The sequence below is a fragment of the Ursus americanus genome, chromosome 21 (assembly GCF_024610735.1).
Source record: "Ursus americanus isolate L20-20 chromosome 21, mUrsAme1.1.p, whole genome shotgun sequence".
Taxonomy (NCBI): domain Eukaryota; kingdom Metazoa; phylum Chordata; class Mammalia; order Carnivora; family Ursidae; genus Ursus; species Ursus americanus.
In genome coordinates, this window is record NC_142147.1 from 50596155 (window position 1) to 50617596 (window position 21442).

General features: G+C 52.8%; 2 protein-coding genes across 5 annotated transcripts; one reads left to right on the forward strand and one right to left on the reverse strand.

The window, feature by feature from the left end:
* Positions 1 to 142: 142 nt before the first annotated feature.
* Positions 143 to 15344, reverse strand: TEAD2 (TEA domain transcription factor 2). 4 transcript variants are annotated; one of them, XM_045772233.2, is made up of 13 exons: positions 15256 to 15344; positions 13347 to 13584; positions 12953 to 13017; positions 12421 to 12483; positions 11242 to 11253; positions 10909 to 11016; positions 10754 to 10812; positions 7915 to 7979; positions 6715 to 6863; positions 3973 to 4146; positions 2311 to 2433; positions 1449 to 1601; positions 143 to 746 (listed from the first exon to the last, which is right to left on the reverse strand). In XM_045772233.2, the coding sequence occupies exons 2-13, from the start codon at positions 13576 to 13578 to the stop codon at positions 633 to 635; spliced, it is 1317 nt and encodes a 438-aa protein (XP_045628189.1). In that variant the 5' UTR covers positions 13579 to 13584; positions 15256 to 15344; the 3' UTR covers positions 143 to 632. The 4 variants fall into 4 exon arrangements, with proteins under 4 accessions (XP_045628189.1, XP_045628187.1, XP_045628188.1 ...); XM_045772231.2 differs by having other exon boundaries at positions 2272 to 2433; positions 15256 to 15343; XM_045772232.2 differs by having other exon boundaries at positions 2272 to 2433; positions 15216 to 15294.
* A 1214-nt stretch (positions 15345 to 16558) lies between these two features.
* DKKL1 (dickkopf like acrosomal protein 1) lies at positions 16559 to 20532 on the forward strand. The gene is made up of 5 exons (XM_045772237.2): positions 16559 to 16728; positions 16986 to 17160; positions 17719 to 17859; positions 17983 to 18075; positions 20130 to 20532. Exons 2-5 carry the CDS (start codon positions 17005 to 17007, stop codon positions 20439 to 20441), a joined length of 702 nt encoding a protein of 233 aa, XP_045628193.1. The 5' UTR covers positions 16559 to 16728; positions 16986 to 17004; the 3' UTR covers positions 20442 to 20532.
* The last annotated feature ends 910 nt before the right edge of the window (positions 20533 to 21442 follow it).

Genomic DNA, 21442 nt, shown 5'->3' on the forward strand with positions numbered 1-21442 from the left:
TGTCAAAACACAAACCAACACACTTTGCGGGTGAGGGGAGGCAACACAGTATAGAGCCCACGTCTTATTGAGAAGAGAGGATGAGATTTTAAAAGCCTCACCCCACAGCTTGCCCAGCTGAGAAAAAGTCACGACCCTAATACCCACTTATAAATATCTCTTGTTATATTAAAAAAAATATTTCCAGGGCCCATCTGGCTCTGCTCCTGCACAAAGGGTTAACCTTCAATATTTGATCTCAAGGTCACAGGGTTGGGGTGGTAAAGAGAGGCAGACTGGGAAAGGGGGGGGGTGCTGAAAAACAGAGGGACAAACCAACATACTTTCTAAGGCCATTCAAAACATCCAGAACCAAGCTGGGGGAGAGCACCTGTTAAAGACTGAGAAACCAGTGCTGTACCTCGGGGCTGTCTCACTTCTGTCCCCAGTCCCTGATGCTCTGGAGTGATCTGTCCTTTCAGACACCACTGTGAGGCCCCAATATCAGGATCCATCTTTTCAACTCACCACCCAGCTTTTAAGGTCCCCTCTAACACGGAGCAGCCCCTCCCCAAACGAGCATGAAGAAAGCTGGAGGTCCTTCCTGGGAGGAGGATATTCCAGGGGGGGTGAGCCACTTTTGGGGTCCCCTTTCAGTCCCTGACCAGGCGGTAAATGTGGTGCTGGGCCCCCCGCTCACTGGTGGAGACCTCAAAGACGTAGGCGGTACAGAGCAGCAGCTCCTGGGTGTCTCTGTTTGTCACCACCTGCCAAGGAGGCCAAGAGAAAGGGTTTATGCAAAAAAAGGGAGAGCAGGGAACACTGTGCCCTTCCTGAGGTATCATGAGATGATACCTAGGAAAGAGGTCCCCACCATATCACATTCCCTATATAGAGGGGATGCCTGACAGGTCCCGTTCCCCATTTGAGCATTGGCAGTGAGGGGCCTCACATCAGATGGCGTATCAAAGTTAACCAAAGTAGGGGGCACCTGGGTGGCTCAGTCAATTAAGTGTCCAACACTTAGTTTCAGCTCAGGTCATGATCTCACAGTCCTGAGACTGAGCCCACATTGTGCTCCGTGCTCAATGTGGAATCTACTTCAGATTCTCTCTCTCTCTCTCTCTCAAATAAATAAAATCTTTGAAGTTGACCAAAGTTAAAGGGGATCCCACCATATCATGTTCCCTGGGCTAAGGTTAGGTTCTCTATGAAGGCGGTCCCTTAAACTGAGGATCCCCAGTGAGGGGGATCACAGTTTCCCCAGTGAGGGGGGATCCCCCTAAATGAGAGTGCTGTGGAGTTCCCACCACATCCGTTCTCTGGGTAAAGGGGTCCCCTAAGCAAAGGCTCAACTGTGGGCTCCCCCTGTGTCAGTTCCCCAGGCGAAAGGTCCCCGGGCTGAGGGGCCGTTGTGGGCACTCCCCACCATATCGGCTGCCCTGCTCGACTCAGCCCCAGTGCCTCACCTGGAGGATGGTGAAGTTCTCCAGGACGCTGTTCATCATATAGCGCTCGGGCAGCTGTCGCAGTTTGTGCAAGAAATTCACCAGGTACTCACACATGGGTGAGCGCAGCAGGCGGTACACAAACCTCCCGTCCTCCAGCTGGGCACGCTCCGTCTGAACCAGGATGGGGGCGCAGAGCGGGGAGGACAGTGACCGAGAGACACAAGGGTCGCCCCAGGCACTCTGTGCCTCTCCAATGCCACGCCCACTCCCCACTGCCGTCCTTCCCCCATCGCCCCATCCGTGGTGAGCAGAGATGGGACCTGGACCCATGGGTGTCCAACTTGGGATCCCTGAGCCTGAAAACCAGCAACCCCTCCAGCCTCTCAAAACTGTGCTCTGAACCCTCCAAGACCTCTGAACTGCTCTGACCCCCAGGCCCTCAGATACCCTCACACCCTCTAAAGACCCCCTCCACTAGGTCTCCAAACTCTATATGACCTCTGAGTTCAAGAGCAATCCCTAAGTGTGACCCCTGAACCTCCTTGCCCTGCAGATTCCTCCATAGACATAAGAACTTTTTGAATCTTAGTGACTAAAAATCTCTGTACCACACATTACCTCTCAACCCTCAAAATAACCCCTACCCGTGCCTTGGGCACGCAGTATCAGCTCTAAGTCCATGCATTAATGAAACCCCCAAAGAGGATAGGACGCTCCCCACCCCACCACACAGACACCCAAGTGCAGGAGCTGTTGTGGCTTTGGTCCCTTTAGTCTGCACGCCCAAAGTGGCAGGTGGCTGGGTGCTCACCTGCCCAGAGCTCCACCCCTCCAGCCTCACCTCCACCTTCTCCACCACCTGCTTGCCAAAGGAGCAGACCTTGGAGGAACAGGTGAGGGTCATGTGCTCCAGGCTCTCGTACTGGCTGCTCACTCCATAGAAGCCACCGCTGCTGCCACCGGTCCCTACCTCCTCGCCACTCGGGCCCCAGTTCAGGTCCGCCTGGGGGATGGGGAGGCACAGGTAGGTTCGTTATACATGGCGGGGACGCATCTTAAGTGGGAGCTCTGCCCCATGGCCTGGCTTCCCCCCATAGCCCTGCAGTGGCCCACCTCTCCTCCTCCACATTCAAAGCCCCACATCTCCACGGGCCTGTTTCTGGAAAACACCCATCCTTCTATCAGTACTGGAGAGGCTGGCTCCCTAAAAATGGTCCTGACCCTCTCTCTCCAGTAAAAGCCCCTTCCAAGACCCTGGTTACTAAGGAGGCAGTTATTCCCTAGCAACTAGAGACACCCCGCCCCAGCGAGCCCTTCATGACCCTAGTTGCTAAGGCAAGTGGCTGCTCCCTAGCAAAGGGGCTTGGAGGGGCCTGGGGAAGCCTGACTCCTCTCTAGAACATTCTCCCCAGCCCTTTCAGCCAATTCTTGGAGGTCAGGCTCCTCTAAGACCCCAGTGGTCAAGTGGACATACAGTCCACTAGGCCAAGTGGGACCTAACAAAGCCTAAGACCTCATCACACCTGTGGCCTGAGCCCCTTGGCCACCTTTCGGGAAGCCTACCTGTCCCTCTTCCTAACTTCACTGCTAACTCGACCAGGTCACTCTCTGAGATGGTTTAGTCCTCTCCTCAGAGGCCTGACTCCATGCATCACCCTGGCAATGGCCATTCCCAGCCTTCCAGCCACACCCCTGCATCCCTTCAGAGGCTGGGCTTTCTAGGGTTCGTTCTCCAGTCAGACCTGGTGAGGCCTATCTTCAGTCTCAACAATGCCTAAGATCTCGGCGACACATCCGCAGAGCCATCTTGGGTCTCCACACACTAGAACTCTTTATAACCATGGTTGCTATGGGCCCAGCAGAACCAGTAAACTTCCAGGCCTCAGCTGGCTTCCTTCTTAGACACTAGATCATGCCACAGCTCTGGTTAACAAGCGTTAACACCCCCTAGACATTCATAACATTTATTGGACCCCTACAGTGCCAGCCATTGTAATGGACACCAAACCAAATGGGCCTAAGAAAGACCCAAGATAGACCGTCTTATTCACAATTATATACATAGCACTTGGCATAGGGCCTGTATACAGTAAGTGCTCAATAAATGATTGTTAAATAAATAAATGTTTTCACAAAGCCCCTCCCAGGTCCTTTAGTCACTTTCTCAAGGCCAGACGTTCTCTAGCAACAGAGCCCAGTGGCACTGTGCTCTCTTCAGAGACCAAACTCCATGCCTCTATTTGCTCAGGGACGGGAGCCATTCCTTAGCAACAAGGCTTCATGTGGTCGGATGGGGTGCAGGGAAGTCTGAAATGTTGCAAGCCAATCCCCAAGGCCACATCAGTCACGCAACTGGTTGTGGCAAAGTCTAGTGGGATCTGGGGAGGTCCGAGTCCTATCCATCCCGCCCCGGGGGGAAAACTGCTGGCCGTTCCTTGTTAGAGAGGGGGCTGACACTCTGAGCTTACCTCCCTTAGAGCCAGAGGACTTAGATGGGATTCCATGTGACTTGTGGGCACTTTGTTTTGGTGGCAGAACTCACCCAGAACTTGACCAGGAAGAAGGCATGAGGGGGCCCACGATCATACAACTCCCGCAGGCCGCCCTTTTTCTCAGGGAATTTGTCATAGATCTGCCGGACGTCCACACTCTCAAGGGGGGGCGCTCCAGGGCTGGGGCAGTGCTGGCTGATGTGTACGAACAGGTGCCTCTGGTACTGAGAAGGGTGGGCCGTGGGTGAGGAGTGGGAGATGGGCTGGACCCCAGGCTCTCGCTGACCTCAGCTCCCACTAGCCATTTCACTGTCCACCCAGACACTGGGCCTGACTCCCAAGCACCGTCGCCATTCCCTTCTGCCCCACAGCACCTCGTTCCCTAAGTCCTGTCCCTGGTTCTCCATTCCCACAGCCCCGTCCTCTCCCCCCTCTCCCCAGCCTCCTCCCTGGCCTCCCAGCCTCCAATCTCTACTCTTGAGGTCATCCCTCACAGACCCCCAGAGCTGACCGTGGACCTCCCCTGCTCACAATCCTTCTGTGGCTCCCTAAAGCACCCAGGACAAAGCCCACCGCCCCCCAACCTGGCCCTATACTGAATCGGTGCTCCCAAATGTTCAATCAATGGATGGATAGATGGATGGATGGATGGATGGAATCCACACAGCCCACATCAAGTCTCCCTATGTGTCCCCATTCTTAGCACTTTTTGTCCATATTCTGAAATCCTCATACCTTCCCACCTTCTCTGTCATTACAAATCCTCCCTCCCTCTTCTATAGCTCCCCGTCACCCTCAGGAGAAAGTCTAGATCCCTCCTCTTGGCAATGCCAGCTCCTCCTGAACTGGCACCTGCCTACCTATCTCTAGCCTCACCAGCTCCCACACCTTATTTGACTATTTGTTTCCCTGAAAACTTCATGCCGTTTTCATCTCTGTACCTGGAACATAAAGTTCTGCACATGGCAAACTCCTATATAACCCTCAAAGCCCAACTCAAATGTTGTCATTTCAGGGAAGCCTTCACTAACTTCCCAGGCAGAATGACTCCTCTGGGACGCCTGAGTGGCTCAGTTGGTTAAGTGTCTGCCTTCAGCTCAGGTCATGATCCCAGGGTCCTGGGATCGAGTTCTGCATTAGGCTTCTTGCTCAACGAGGAGCCCGCTTCTCCCTCTGCGCACACCCCTGCTTGTGCTGTCTCTCTCTCTCTGACAAATAAATAAATCTTAAAAAAAAAAAAAAAAAAAAAGAATGACTCCTCTCTACACCCACAAAACTTGAGCTTCCCCTATCGCAGCACATACTCATTATTCAATAGATATCTATTGAGAGACCTACTGTGTGCAGGCACTATTCTGGGTCTTAGGGCTACAAGACAAAGTCCCTGGCCTCACAGAGTTCTCCTGGAGTCTACTGCCAAAGACAGAAAAGTTTAAAAAGCAAACCATGGATAATATAAATTTCAGAGTGATAAATGCTATGAAACAATTTCCCAATAAAGAATAGTACAGCGGTTGAGCGTGATGGCAGCTGGCATTTTCCATAAAGCTATCTGGGAAAGCCAATCCGAGAAGATAAGCGAAGGCCTGAATGAATGGAGAGAGACAGTGGTGGTATCTGGGGAAAACATATTCCAGGTGGCAAGAACAGCAGATGCAAAGGCCCTGAGGCAGGAGTGGGCCTGGTGTGTTTGAGAAAGAGCATGGAGGCCAGTGTGACCAGAGCAGAGTGGGCAAGGGTATCAGGGCAGGACGTGAGGACAGAGCGGGAATGGGGGTCAGATCATGCAGAGCCTTGTGGGCAACTGAGAGGACTTTACCTTTGCTCCCAGTGAGATGAGAGGGTTTCAACTTGGGTTTTATAGGCCCACCATATGCAGCAATTGGTGTTTATGTGGCTTTGACAGAGACTGGTAGGTGTTCACAAACTACCCCCCATTCCTTTTCACACAACTAAACTACACTTCCCAGACTCCTTTGCAGTGACGTGTGTCCACATGACTAAATTCTGGCCAACGGGATGTGAGCAGACCCTGATAGTTGCCACTTCCAAGCTAGACCCATAAAAACTCCTGCACAATTCTTGAGTCTCTCCCTTCCACCATCTGCTGGCCAGATGCAGGGAATCCAGCAGCAGATTATGAAGCCCTAGAAAACGTCAGAACCACAAAATGGAAGGAGCCTGAACTCCCAGAATCACTGTGTGGAAGGCTCCTAACTCAACACCTACACAGAAATGTTACATGAGTGAGAAATTTGTGTTATGTTTATTCCCCGAAGGTTAAGGTTATTTCTGCTAACAGTCAGCTCACCGCGACTAATACGGCATCTGTCTCCATCCTAGCCCGGGAAAAGCTCAAGTCTAGAAACAAGATCTGCTTTTCTAGGTTCCCAGTCTCCACCACAAAGCCTGGCACACAGTAGGCCCTCAAAAATGTTTGCTGAACGAACAAGCAATGACCTGGCGAGTTTCTCTGACCTTCCCAACCGTGACCCCACGACCACCCAGTTCCTCCATGCTAGCAGTTCTCAAAGTGTGGTCCCCAGGCCAGCAGCATCAACATCGCCTGGGAGAATGTTAGAAATGCAAATTCACAAGCCCCACGCCAGACCTATTGAATCAGAATTTGGAAGGTGGGGCCCAGCAATCTATGTTTCAACAAGCCCTCCATGTTATTCTGATACAGGCTAAGTCTGAGAACCACTGCTTAATCCTTTCCCTTCCTATCACCCTCTGCATTCCAACCCCCCTCCCCCGTCCCCTGCCAGTGACTATTCTAAAATTGCACTCACAGAATCAACTGCATCAGGCGGTTCCACAAAGGCCGAGAACTCCACCAGCTGCAACCGGGCAGTGCCCAGGGCCCGAGCCTGCCAGGCTGGGGGTGATGGGGCAGGTGGGGGCAGGGCAGGGGGTGACAGGGCTTGGGGGGGCTCGTACCCTAGAGAGAGAGGAAAAAAAGAATAAAAACCGCTAACATGTATTAAATACATCAAGCACTCTTCTCTCTTGCCTGCCTCCGCTTAGAAGCTGAAAAAGCTAAATACTCACTTTCCCAGCCTCCCTTGCAACTAGAGATGGCCATGTGACACAGTCCTAGCCAATGAGACGTAAGGGGAAATCTGCTGAGGGGCTTCTGAGGAGTTTCTTCCTGAATGAAAAAGACAGAACTTTGGAAGGAGAAAGCTTCTGGCCCTGGCCAAGTCCTGCTTGAGACATGATGCCTGGAATCACAACAGCCATCTTGGGACGATAAGAAAGAGGCCAAAGGACCTATAGAAATGTCAGTCCCAATATTGCTGAGCTGCTGAGCCAGCATAAGAGCACCCCACCTCCAGACTTTTTGTTTTGTGAAATCATTAAAGCCTTTATTATTTAAGGCACTATTAATTGGGGCATTCTGTTACTTGCAGCCAAAAGCATTGCAAATTGATGAGTCTGTGGAACCTGAGAGTTCTCTTTCAGCCAGTGTGAGTTCTTAGGACTACATCAGCATGAACTTCTGGAAGCCGTCTTTGCTGCCAGGTGGGCAGAGCCTGCCTGGGAATGAAGCCACCATATACCACAGGGGAAAGCAGAACCAAGCAAATCTGACACTACAATTTGAGCCCCTGGATCCAGCCGTGCCTGAAGCCATCCGGCCACTCCTGAAATATCGGTTACCTAAACCAATAAATTCCTTTTTTTTTTTTTTTGTCATTGAGCTTGATTTGAGTTTCTGTCACTTGCATCTGAAAGAATCTCGACTCATACACCTTCCCAGTGTCCTTTAGGCTAGCACGTGACAGAACACAAACCCAGTGTGTCTGAATTCAGAGGCCATGGTCTTAACCACTACAAATTCTATCACTCATCTTTCCATTCCCCCTACAAGCCTTGTCTCAGATCTGGACCTCTGTAGAAATGTGTGTCCTGATCAGCAGAAGGTGAAGAAAAAGAAGCTGAGGTTGAGGAGAGAGGGGAGACAAGGAAGGTACAGAGCAGACTCTTACCTGGGAGGTCAGTAGATGGGGGGGTCAGTGACAAGGAGAACGGTGTCTGTGAGAATGGCTTCACACTGAGGGAGAAAGGAAGCTGGGGGTCAGCAAGGTAGAAAGATAACTGTACCAGCTAAGGTTTACCAGGGGCCACCACAAGCCAGACCCTTTGCTAGCACATAACGTGCAAAAGTTCACTGAATCCTCACAGCCTAGGAGGTTAGGTACAATTACTGCCCTTCTCATTTTGCATAGGAGGAAACTGAGGCACACACAGTCACAGAGCTGGGGCACAGTGGAGCCTGGACTCAAATCCACGCCAGTCCGAACTACGAAGTGTGTGGTCTTGTTGACGATATTTTGGTGCCTCGCACAAAATGGCGGAAAGAGAAAAGAAACAGGATCTCAGGAGGTGGGGAAAAACACAAAGAACAGGGAGTGTGGACAAAGAGGAGGATGAAGGGTCAGGAGGGTAGGAGAAAATGACCAAGGTTCAGGAGATGGGACATGGGTCCAAAGTTCGGGGTGGGGAAACAGCACCCCAGAATTGGGGTCAGAGGTCAGGAAGAGGTCAAGAGTCAAAAGACCAGGGGTGCCTGGCAGGCTCATACTCCATAGAGCATGAGACTCTGGATCTCTTGGCTGTGGGTTCAAGCCCTATGGACGGTGTAGAGATTACTTAAAAATAAAATCTTGGGGCTCTGGGTGGCTCAGTTGGTTACGCATCTGCCTTGAGCTCAGGTCACCATCCCAGAGTCCTGGATCCAGCCCCATATTGGGCTCTTTGCTCTGCGGGGAACCTGCTTCTCCTTCTCCCTCTGCCTGCTGCTCCCCCTGCTTGTGCTCTCTCTCTGTCTCTCTGTCAAGTAAATAAATAAAATCTTTAAAAATAAAATAAAATCTCAAGGGGCGCCTGGGTGGCTCAGTCAGTTAAGGGTCTGACTCTTGATTTCGGCTCAGGTCGTGATTTCGTGGGTCGTAGGATGGAGCCCTCCGTGGGGCTCCCTGCTCAGCGGGGAATCTGCCTGAGATTCTCTCTCTCTCTCTCCCTTTCAAATAAATAAATAAGTAAAAATAAGATAAAACAAAATAAAATATTTAAAAATAAATAAATAAAATAAAATCTTTAAAAAAATACACATTAAAAATTAAAAAAATTTTTTTAAAAAGGTGTCAAAAGACCAGAATCAGAAAGACACAAATTCCAGGGACCTTCAGACCCCCCACATCCCAATTCTGAAACCTAAAATCCAGTACCCTACCCACTGACTTCATCTCTTGTCATCAGGGCTACTGGCCAAATGCCACCTCCTCAGAGAGGCCTTTCTTGAACCCTTTCTTGCCTAAATAGGGCATATACACCTTGTTTTATTTCCCACATTTTGTCCTTTCCTGCGAAGGCTTACTTGTTTACATGTTTATTGTTGGTCTCCTCCCTGCTGCAAATATGGAAGCTCCATGAAGCTAGGGATCTTATCTAACTTGTCTCAGATTGTGTCCCAACCTAAGCAGAGTACCAGGCACTTAATAGGTGCTTAATAAACATTCAACTGACTGGCCAGTGGCTGAATACCTTCTCTCATTTCCTGGAACTCATCAAATTTTCCTTCCTCAGGGCCTTGGCACATGCTGTTTTCACTGCCTAAAAGATTCCCAACCCCCATTCTTCACCTGGCCAAGTCCTACTCTGCCTTCAATGTTACCTCCTCCTAGAAACCCCCAGAACTCTCCCCCTCAGCCCGGAACCTACTGCAGTTCTTCATACCACCCACATACTCTTCAATTCTGTGTTTAAGCAGGTGATGATTTAACTAACATCCGTCCCCTCCATTGGACTATCAGTTCTCCTAAAGGTGGGACCCCAGCGCCCAGGGCAGTGCTTGCCGACCCACCCCTCCTTCCAGCTCTGCCCCCTCCCTGCAAACCTGCAGTGCCTTCTGCCCAGAGGACTTGTTCTGACCCTTTCCTGGGTCCCAGCACCTCACCAGGGACATTTCTTCTCTCCCTGGAGCCTGGATCCCACAGTATGTCACTTCACTTGCACACTGGCAACACCCTCAACACCACTCCTCACAGTCCTGCAGCCACACTGCCCTACCAATAACCAGCCTGGATCCACTGGCTCCTCTCTGGGCTGAAAACTGCCCTTCCCACAAGCCTCTGGGGCCTATTTTATTCTTCTAGGCAACAAACACACTATGTCACCCTCAAGGCTCTCTCAGCGTTGAAACAGACATTCCCATGTACCTTGGGGACCCATCTTCTTCCTTTTGACTCTGACAGAAGACAACTGCTCTCCCCTCAGGCCCAAGAACACCTCTACAGAACATGCCTTCCCATGAGCCTCTGGGGCTCTCTCAGCGTTGAAACAGACATTCCCATGTACCTTGGGGACCCATTTTCTTCCTTTTGACTCTGACAGAAGACAACTGCTCTCCCCTCAGGCCCAAGAACACCTCTACAGAACATGCCTTCCCATGAGCCTCTGGGGCCCAGCCAATCTCACTGGGATGCCGTTATCCCCATGGACATCTTCCCGGCCCTGCACATTCATGCAACCCCACACTGATCTCCTTTCTTCCCCAAACCTGTTCCTCCCCCAGGACACCCATCTCCAGACTGCCGCCAACCCCAGTCACTGTCCTTGCCTCCCCACTCCTTCTCAGCCCATGAGGCCCCTCCTCTGGACTCTCCACACCGCCCTGCCTCAGTATCCCAGGTCAGGCCTCGTCCTCCTCTCCAGACCCTTGCCCCAGCCTCCTCTCTGGGACTCAAATCCATATAGCTGGCTGCAGAAGAAAGGTCTATGTAGAGGGACTGGGGGGAATGCTGAGCCAAAACAGAAAGTACTCACTCTGGAACATTCCAGGGGGGGCCAGAGCCCCCTGACCAAAACTGGAAAAGCTCAGAAGCCTGAAAAAGAGAGAAATGAGGGGGGCTCAGTCAGTCAGTGCCCCATCAAAACCACAGCCCCCCCTCCAGTTCTGAGCCCCAGAATCCCTAAGCCACCTGAGGACCAGCAGGGCCCAGTTTGGCCTGCAGGGAAGGTGCTGAGATGAGCTGGGCTGAGGACATGGTGGCCATGGTCTGGAAAGCCTTGTCCTTGGAAACCTGGTCCTGGAGGAGAAGTTGAAGTCCATGTTAATGGTGAATCCCAGTCGACACAGAAGGGGTGGGTTAACACCAGGGAGGGCAAGCATGGGGAGATGCAGAGCTGGGGAATCCAGGCAAAGGATTGGGGGAGGGCACAAATCCTTCTTCCTACAGCCCCCTGCCCCTCCTGCCCCCCTCAGGAATGTCTGGGGTAAAGCAGCAGGTGGGAGGATGGGCAGGGGGACTTACCACATTCAAGGCCTGCCCGTGAGGGTGGGGGAGGGTGCCAAAGGAGGAAAGAAAACATGACTTAGGAAGCGAGGCCTGGATTCTCACTCTCCTGCCCTCCTAACCCCTACAGTTTCACCACCCTGAGCTGAAAAATGGGAGGAAGAAGGAGCAAGGATGACTATGGAACAGGAAGTAGAGGGGCCCGGGCCTAGATGGATAAAGGGGTTCCTATACCCAGAATAAAAGACAGTATATACTATAAGGGTTTCTAGGTCCAAAAGAGCTGGAAGTGAAGGTTTCCGGATATACAGGCAACAGGAAGTGAGAATTTCAGACCCAGAGGGAATAGGCAGTGAACATTTCCTAGTCCAGACAGGACAGAGGTGGGACCATGAGGTCCAGAAAAGACCAGAACTGAAGGTTTTTTAGACCTGGAAAGAAAGCAGAGGGAGGCTTCTGGGTACAAAAAAAAAAAAAAAAAAGGAACAGGAAGTGATGGTCCCCCAATTCAAAGGAAGAGGCAGAAAAGACCCCACACCCAGAGAAGAAGAGAATGAGGGTCTTGGGCCAAGAGGGAACTGGAAATCCAGCAGCAGAAGAAAAAGGATGTGAAAATTTCCAAACAAAATGAAGATTTCAGGACACGGAAATGACAGGCAGACCACGTAGGGACTAAAAGTGGGAAGATGAACCAGAAAGAGATGAAGAGGAGGTCCTCATAGCACAGGAGGGGAAAGGGAGGACACCAGGAGAGGAGAGGAGAGGAGAGGAGAGGAGAGGAGAGGAGAGGAGAGGAGAGGGAGGGGGAAGACAGCAATAGCCAGAGGAGAGGCCCAACACCCTACCCTTTTTGCTGTTCTGAGCTAAATCTCTGTCCCCCTCTCTCTACGAATCTCTTCCCCACCCAGAACCTCTATCCACCCCGCTTGATGGGCCCCCACTTTGGATCTCTACTTCCTCATTCTGTCTACATCTCCCTCTCCTTTTTGCTGTTCTGAGCTAAACCTCTGTCCCCAACACTGGTTCTCTGTGACCCACTCTGGGCCTCTCTGTCCCCCTTTCTCTGCATTTCTATTGACCTCTCCTCTGGGTCTCGGTCTCCCTCTCTCTGGGTCTCTGTGTCCCACTCTCTGATCTTCTGTCCCCCACTCTCAGGGTCTCTGCCCCCTCTCTCTGGGTGTCTGCCTCAGTCCCTACCTTGAGCTTGGACTGGATTTCCCTTGATTTCCTTCGAGCCAGAACTTGGATGTGACTAGAGACCTGGGGGGAGTGACAGAGAAGCAGATTCAAGCCACAGCCACTTGCCCTTGAATCCCCTCTCCCTTCCCACCCTCCAGGTGGCCCCCAGGGCTCCCGGAACGTGAAAGACGATGAACGCACAGAGCAGGCACACGCTAACACAGATGTGCCCACAGAGGCTCGTCTCTTCTCACTTATGCTACTGATCCTCCCCAGACCCAGCAAATCCGGGCCTCCTTTCCCTTCCTCATTTTCTCTCTTTGGATCTTTGGGTCTCTCTACCTTACTCTCTGGTTCTAACACAACTGGTAAGAGATCCAGACCGAATCAGATACAGTGAAGCATACTTACAGAGGTGCCAACAAGACAGACGAAAGCACATGAACGACATCCTCCTTAAACCTGAACCTGCCCCATCCTAGGATGCGCCACCCCCTCCCCCTCAAGAGAAGCCTGCCCCAGAGAGAGGCCCACAAGTCAGTCCTGAGACCTGTTTGCGAGTTCGGGTCTTCCCTGTTCTCAGCTTGATGTAGCGGGCAATCAGTTCATTCCGACCTGAAGAGTCAAAGACGGGACAGAGTTAGACCTTCACGGCACTTCCCCCCCCACAGGACACCAGGGAAGACAAGAGAAGCAACGGTTGCCAGAGGTCTGCAAGCAAGCCGGGCTGCAAATCATCTCAGCTCTGTGGGAGAGGGATTACCACTGCAGGCTTTGGAGCCGGACTGCCTGGGTTCAAATCCCAGCTCCACCACTTCTGTGACCTTAGGCAAACCACTTAACCCTTCTGGGCCTCAGTTTTCTCATCTGTGCACATAGCGACGCCAGCTCTTACCTGAGTCTTAATCAGTGGGGGCCAGGGCAAAAGAGAGGGGCGGACTCACCGTACATCTTGCCTTCATCAGACAGGATGATTTTCCGCCGGCCGCATGGCGGGTAGATGGCCAGGGCCTCCTGGAAGCTCTGTTCGATGTCTGGACTCCACACACCTTCTGCGTCCGGACCCCCATCTCCCCCAGCCCCCTCGCTGCCGCCGGTGCCCTCCTCACTTCCTTCCTCACTTCCTGTCCAGCCACTGCCATCATCCAGGGGGGCCCCAGCCCGGGGTTCCCCCATCTGGGCCTAGAGGAACACAGAGCTCAGCAAGGTTTCCCACCCCTCCCCCGCTCCCCCCACAGACAGACTTCAGGGCAGTGAGGACTGGGAGTTCAGATTGCTGGGTCTGAGGGAGGAGATGGCAGGGGGGCCTGGATTTCTGGGTCTGCGGGAAGCAGGAGGCTGGGGGCTGGGACTCCTTAAGTCCTGCAGAATGGGGCTGGATTTCTGGGGCAGCTGAGGGTGAGAGTGCCCTCTGTGTTTCCAGGGGAGCCTGGGTTGTGGTGAAGTCTTGAAGACCCCAGAGTAATGCCCACGGCGCATGAGAGCCAAACCTTTGGGTATGGATTACTGGCTTAAAAAAGACAGGAGTCGGGGACTAGTTGCAGGGAAGGGGGTTGTGGATGAGATCTTCTCAGTCCCACCCCAAGAACAGGTGCGAGATGTGAACAGCAGCTGCTAGAAAAGGAGGAGGAGGGGCCCCGGCCCTAGTAAGACTGAGTGAGGGGAGCGTCCAGAGAGAGAGGAACAGATACCCAGAGATCATAAGTCAGACTTCCAGAGAGGAGGAAACAGAGATCCAGTGTGGGGGGACAGACACCCAGAGAGGGGAGGCATAGAGACCAGAGAAAGACGGGGACAGAGACCCAGAGAGAAAGGGACAGAGACCCAGAGAGAGGAGGGACAGAGACTCAGGGCAGAAACTCAAGCCCTGACCAGGAAAGACCCACAGAACCACAAACTGGGGGGCAGGGGAGCCCTGCCATCAGGAGAGCCAGAACAAAGGGCCCAGGCGTCCCCTCCCCCAGTTTCCCACAACCCCCATCTGGGGAGGGGCTGGCCGGCAAGGGCACCTCCCCTCTGGCCTTCGGCCCCGCCCCTTCCCTCCCCTCCCCCTGTGCCGTGGGCTCGGATCCAACTCAAGTTCCCAGTGACTTTCCGGAGGCCAGGAACAGGGGAAAACTTTTTCCAATACAGTCAGATCCCGCCTCCCAGGCGGCTCCACGTCTTCCACAGCTTTCCCAGGACCCCAGAGTCCAGGCTCCCATCCCCCTCCTCCCTCGGACCCTGGAGCCCAGGCCGAGACAGACAAAGACCCCAGGCCGAGCCCGGTGGCGCTGAGGCGTTCAGGACCCCCGTAGGCCAAAATCCCAGCCCAGCTCTCCCCCATGTGGCCAGACAAAGGGACGGAGGAGCCGGGTAAGAAAGGTCCCCAGTAATTTCCCGCCCCAGGCCCCAAACTTCCTAAGAGGCAAGACTGAAGATCCAGAAAGCACTGTAGCCCGCCCTATGCCACCCCGGAGGCCTCCTTTCTCCATTAGGAGGACCAGGCGTCCACAAATGGCACAGAAACCAATTCGGCCAGAAACACGCACAGGGGTCCTTTCTCACTTCAAAACCACACCGCCGCATACACTCACACTCCCCGGACACAGCCGCCAAAGTCCCCAGCCCTCACCCACTCCCGAGCGCACAGTCCCAAACTCAGACCCATCAACAGACACCCCAACTCCGGCGAAAGTTCCAACACCTCACTAAGACTCGGTCACAAGCGCAAACTCGGGCCCCCGGGCAAAAAGAGGGCGGCAAACAATTCAGAGACGATCCCACAAACACCTCAACTCATAACGCGTAGCTTCCCACCCCAACTCACACACCCCAAAGCTGGATCCCCGACTCCCGCCGGCGCCTTCCTACCTCCCGGCCTGGGGCTGGGGAGCCGCGGGCGGGCGGGGCGCTGCGAGGGAGAAAGTTGCCCGGGAGCTTTGTTTGGGAAAAGTGGGAGGGACCGGAGGGGGGGGGCGGGCCCGGGCGCCGGACACAGGGAAGGGGGATCCGACGGTGACAGTCTGAAGGAGGATTTTTGCTTTGGCAAAGGTGAAGTCTAGCTTGGGCCTGGTAGGAACTTCAGGATTCAGCTGCTTGCATCCCTGGGAGAGGAGAGAGATGGAGATCCCGACTCCTAGGTCCCAGGGAGGAGGTTGATGGAGGCCAAGAAACCTGGGTCTGAAGGAGTTGGGGTCTGGGGGCCTGGACTTTTGGCTATCTTTTAGTGTGTTTGTATGTTGGGGATGTGGGAGTGATAAAAACACAAAACCTTTTCTGTTCGGCCTCAAGTATATTTTTGAGGATCGAGGTATGAGGATGGGTTTTTGATTGATTTCTAAGACAACGAGGTTTCCTGTGACTTCGCCAGAGTTAAGAGGCAGGCGAGAGGACTGGGAGTTTACTGGAGCTCCACGGGACAGCAGACGTTTGTAAACACACGCGCCAGTGGACTGGAGGTGGCAGCTCTCCCAAGACCGGGAGAAAGCCTCGGTGCCCGAGCGGAGAGGAGCTAGGGCCCGGACTCCTGGGTCCCTTAAAGATGAAGTGTTGGATGTTCAAACTCAGGGAAATAGAAGGGCCTGGGGCCCGGACTCTGGGGCCCTAAGGAGAAGGGAGTCTGGATTCCGGGCTCCTTTGGAAGGTGGAACATAGGTCCGGATTTAGATTTCCAGAGAGGGTGGGGCTTTTTAGTGGAGCCGAAGAGGTCTCCAGTTAAGCGTCTCTACGTTACACTCTGTTGAATGCAGCAATCATTTCAAATCCCGGAGAAGACGAGAAAGGACATGGAGAAACTCAGAGATAAATACAAAACTAAGGAGTGGATGAACCAGAATGTTCGGACTTGGGCACCGGGAGCCTAAGAATGGAACTGAGGGGGCTGGCGGCGAGATCTGGGGCACAGAGGAGTGGCCCAGGTGTGGGGGCACGGCTCTAAGTCAAGGAGCGTGGTCTTCTGCGACTGGAGTGGGGCGCGAGGGCCGAGATCCGAGAATACGGGCCACACTGGGTCTTCAGGGCCGAGGTCAACCGGCAGGGGCATGGTCTGACCATGGGGGTGTGGTTAACGGATAGGGATGTGGCTCTGCCCTTAAGGGCGTGACCACCCAATAGCGGGACCCGCTCGTGGGTGAGGTCAGCAGAAGGGGGCGTGGTCAGATAATAGGGGCGAGGCTAAGGCTCGCGGAGCTCATCTAACGCTCCAGGTATCCCTCCTGGGCTCGAGACCAGAACTGTTTGGATTTAACAGTCCGTGGACGGACGGTCAGAGTCTGAGAGTACGGTGACCGGGCTGTGGCCTAGCATAAGGCGGAGCCCAGGAGAAGGGGCGGGGCGTGGGAGAAGGTGAGGAATGAGATCTGGGAATGAATGTGGGCGAAGGAGAGGAATGAGATCCGTTTGTGGGGCAGCGCCCTGAGGAGCGGGGCCTGGGAAAAGGGGCGGGGCCTGACGGGGTGGATTGGGTGGGGGCAGAAGGACGGAGGAGGGGCAGTGGACGGGGTGTGAGGACTTGCCCGGGCCAGGATGGGAAAGGGGTGCTTGTCTTGGGTGGGAGCGTGACCACTTAGGGGCGGGGACTCTGACCCCTACCGTTGCCACAGCCTCCCGGCCCGCCCCGCAATGTGGCAACCTCTGGTCCTGCTGCTGCTCGTCCCCTCTGCCCTGGTGCCCCGCTCCGCTGCAGCCCCAATCCGTGATGCTGACGCCCAGGAGAGCTCCTCAGGTTTTCTAGGCCTCCAGAGCCTAATCCAAGGCTTCACCCGGCTTTTCCTGAAAGTGAGCAATGACAAGGGTTGGGGGTAAGAAAAGGTAAAGAGGAGAGGGACAGGGGCAGATGGGGACTGAGGGATGGAAGGGGTTCGGAGAGACAGAAATGAAGACGGGTTGCGGCCAGGCAGAAGGACAGACGGGAAGAGAAGGAGTCAAAGGGACGGAGAGAGATCAATAGAGAGTGACAGCCAGACTGAGAGAGAGAGAGAGAGGACGAGAGGGAGGAAGAAAGGGAGGAAATCAAGCAGAGAGAGAGTTGGTACAGAGAGACAAGGACTGGATGGAGAGAGAGACTCAGAAGGAGAAGAGGATGGGGCCATAGAGACAGTAGGTTGGGGGTGGGGAGGGGGGAGCAGAAATAGGAAGTTAATGGGACAGAATAGAGCCAGGACAGATGGGGAATGGGACAGAAGGTGACCTGGTTAGGCCCTAAAGGTCAGAGGACAGAGAGAGAAGGGGCTGGGTGGTACGTGCGGCAAGGCCTCAAGGACATCCTGGTAGGGCTGCAGATTTACTGGAGAGTCTTGAGGTCCAGCAGATCAATGGTCCCTCCTCTGGCCCCAGGATGACTTGCTGCGGGGCATGGACAGCTTCTTCTCTGCCCCCATGGACTTCCGGGGCCTCCCCAGGAACTACCACCAAGAAGAGAACCAGGAGCACCGGCTGGGGAACAACACACTCTCTAGCCACCTCCAGATTGACAAGGTGCCTGTGCCGGAAAGTCCCTCTTGGAGTCTCCCCCATGATCCCTCATGCTGCAGTATCAGTGGGGAGGAGGGCAGAGGAAGGAAGCGGTTTTGCTCTCACTCTCACCTTCTGTCCTCACAGGTGACAGACAACAAAACAGGAGAGGTGCTGATCTCCGAGCAGGTGGTGGCATCCATTGAGCCAGGAGAGGGGAGTTTGGAGGGTGACTGGAAGGTTAGGACATGCCCCTGACAAAATGTCCAAGCCCAAACACTTTCTGTAGTTTAGAAGATGAGTTGACACTCCCACTCCAACTGTTCAGCACTTCCTCTCACTCGGCCTCAGTTTTATCATCTGTCAAAGGGACCAACCAGCTCTCAGAAATGAGGTTTACAACCTCAGAGTATATATGGCCACTCACTTAGTAAACCCCAGAGAGTTTTGTAAACCAAGAAGTGCTTTTAATTCCAAGTGCTGGGTAATCTTCACCCTTGTAAACCCCAAAGTGTGTTTTTATCTCAAAGTACTCTGCAAACCTCCAAGTATTTTTTAAATTATCCCAAAGGGCTAGGCAGATCTCTCTCATAAACTTCAAAATGTGACCTTTCGTTCCAAAGTGCCTTATGAACCCCAAATGCTTTGCGTAGCTCCCCTTTGTAAACCTCTGAGGGTGATTCTAACCACAAAGTGCTTATTTTCTTATCCTAAAATGTTTTAAGAACCCCAAGCACTTGGCAAACCCATATGGGTCTTCCACACACCCCCAGGTTTTTATTTTTAAATTTTCGACTCTACAGAAGAGTTGAAAAAAATATATAATACAGTAAACCTGTATTCCCTTTTCCATAGAGCAAGGTTTCTTGACCTTGGCACCAATGGCATTTAACGGCTCATCAATCTTTGGTTGCAGGGGCTGTCCTGTGCCCTGTAGGATGCTTATAAGCAGCGCCACCTCTACCCACCAGATGGAAGTCACACCCCCTCCCCCGCCAGTTGTTACAACCAAAAATGTCTCCAGACTTCCGTTGAGAACCTCTGGCCTAGACTTGTGAACACTTTATCACATTTACTTTATTTTTACTTTTTCATTTTTGAACTATGTGACAGTAAATTATTGACATCATGACACGCCACCCTCAAAGCCTTCAGTGCGTATCTCCAAAGAATAACGCATTCTCCCTCATGACTACAGTACCATTTTTACACCCAAGAAATTGAACATTGAAAATCACACTATTATCTCTGTATTAGTTTGCTAGGGCTGAATGTAACAAAGTAGCACAGATTGGGTGGCTGAAACAACAGAAATGCTCGTTCCCAGTTCTGGAGGCTAGGCATTCAAGGTCAAGCTGTCACCAGGTTCTTTCTGAAGCCATGAGGAAGAATCCGTTCCAAGCCTCTCCCCTAGCTTGTGGTGGTCTGCAGAAAATCTTTGGCATTCCTTGAAATGCAGAAGCATTTCCCCCACCTGCACCTCTGCCTTCGTCTTTCATTGCCTTCTCTCTGTGTGCACCTCTGTGTCCAAATTTCCCCCTTTGCATAAGGATACCAGTCGTGTTAGATTAGGGCCCACCCTAATGACCTCGTCTTAACTTATGAAATCTGCAATGACCCTGTTTCCAAATAAGATCATATTCTGAGATACTGGGAATTAGGACTTCACCATACGAATGGGGGTGGGGGCGTGGAGACACAATTCAGCCCATAACAATCTCCCACAGGACTTCTCGGAAAAATGCAGACTCTGATTCAGTAGGTCTGGACGTCTAATTTGCTAATTTGTATGTCTAACAAGCTCCCAAATCTTGCTGATACTGCTGGTCCACAGCCCACACTTTGAGTAGCAAGGACCGAACAGACATTCAGTCCATACTCCAATGTCCCAAAGAGGGACCAAAAGCTGTCCACAAGAGCTGATTTGGTTTTTGATCCAGGATTCAGTCAAGGATCACACGTTGCATTTGTGGTCATGCTTTAGTAAAGGCTGGAGCTTTTAATCCCAAAGTGATTTGTACATTTCCAATTGCTTTCTAAACCTTAGAGTACGTTTAATCCTAAAATGTTTTTGAAACCTCGGAAATGTGCTTTCAATCCCAGAGCATTCTATAAACCTCAGTATTTTTAATTCTAAAGCACTTGTAAACCCAGTGCTTTGTAAACCACAAAATGAGCTTTAAACTCCCAAAGTGCCCTATAGGTGGCAAAATGGGCTGAATATGCCAGTGAGGACTTAGCATCCTGGGGTTGTCATTTCGAATTTGAGATGTCTCCTTGTCCCTCCTCTCCAGGTACCCAAGATAGAGGAGAAGGAGGCCTTGGTGCCTGTCCCAAAAGCCATCGACAGCTTTCACCCAGAACCCCATCCCCGAGTGGCCTTCTGGATCATGAAGCTGCCAAGGCGGAGGTCCCACCAGGATGTTCAGGAGGGTGGCCACTGGCTCAGCGAGAAGCGACACCGCCTGCAGGCCATCCGGGATGGGCTCCGCGAGGGGACCCACGAGGACAGCCTCGAAGAGGGGGCCCAGGGCTCCTCCCACGCCAAGCTGCCTGCCCGGAAAACCCACTTCCTGTACATCCTCAGGCCCTCCCAGCAGCTATAGGGGTGGGGACTGGGGAAAGCCTGCATGTACCCCCCGACTCACCAGATCCCACCCCAAGCACCATATAGAAATAAAGTTCTTACATCTAGCAGCACTTTCTCCTTTCAGGATCTGTCCCCAGGCCTCAGCCGACTGGGTCATGGCAAGTCCCCCCAACCCTAGCCTTAAGAGTGACATCTGGCTATGCCACCGGCTCTTGCCAAGGTCTCCAGGCTGTTTTCTCACTCAGATATCTGTCTGCTCATTGAGCAACTCTTGTCACCTCCAGCCCTGCCCATCTCCTCAGTCTCTGATCTTGTCACCTCCAGCCCTGTCTGTCCTGTTCCCAATGTCTTCACTCCAACCTCTGTATTTGTTTCCTATCCCTGCCCCAACAAGTGACCACAAACCAACTGAGAACGCATATGTATTCGCCCGCAGATCTAAAGGTCAGAAATCCAGGATGCCTCAGCTGGTCCTCTGCACAGGGTCTCACAAGCTCAAAATCAAGGGGTTGACCTGCTGGGTTTTTATCTGGAGGCTGCAGGAAGAATCCGCCTTTTTTTTTTTTTTTCTTAAGACTTTTATTTGTCAGAAAGCACAAGCCGGGGAGAGGCAGGCTCCTGCAGGAGCCCGATGCGGGACTCGATTCCAGGACCCTGGGATCATGACCTGAGGCAAAGGCAGACGCTTAACCAACTGAGCCACCCAGGCGTCCCTGCACACTCTCACCTTTATCTTTTCATTCCTTGACTCTTGGCTTACAAGCTGACTCCATCTTTGACTTGCTGTTTGTCTCTTCCTTTGTCCCTCTGTCTGTCCCTCCGTGCCCAACACCTAACACACCATCTCTGCCAGCCAGCCTGATGCCTCAGCCAAAGCTGGAAGTTCACAGACCCTGTCTTGGGTGCCCTGTCCACTGTGCCCCCATGCCCAGCATGTCTCCTATTCCTTCCGAGAACCCTCCCTCAAGACCTCTCCCTCATCTAGAAGGCACATCAGGGTCATCTTGGTGCTGAGTC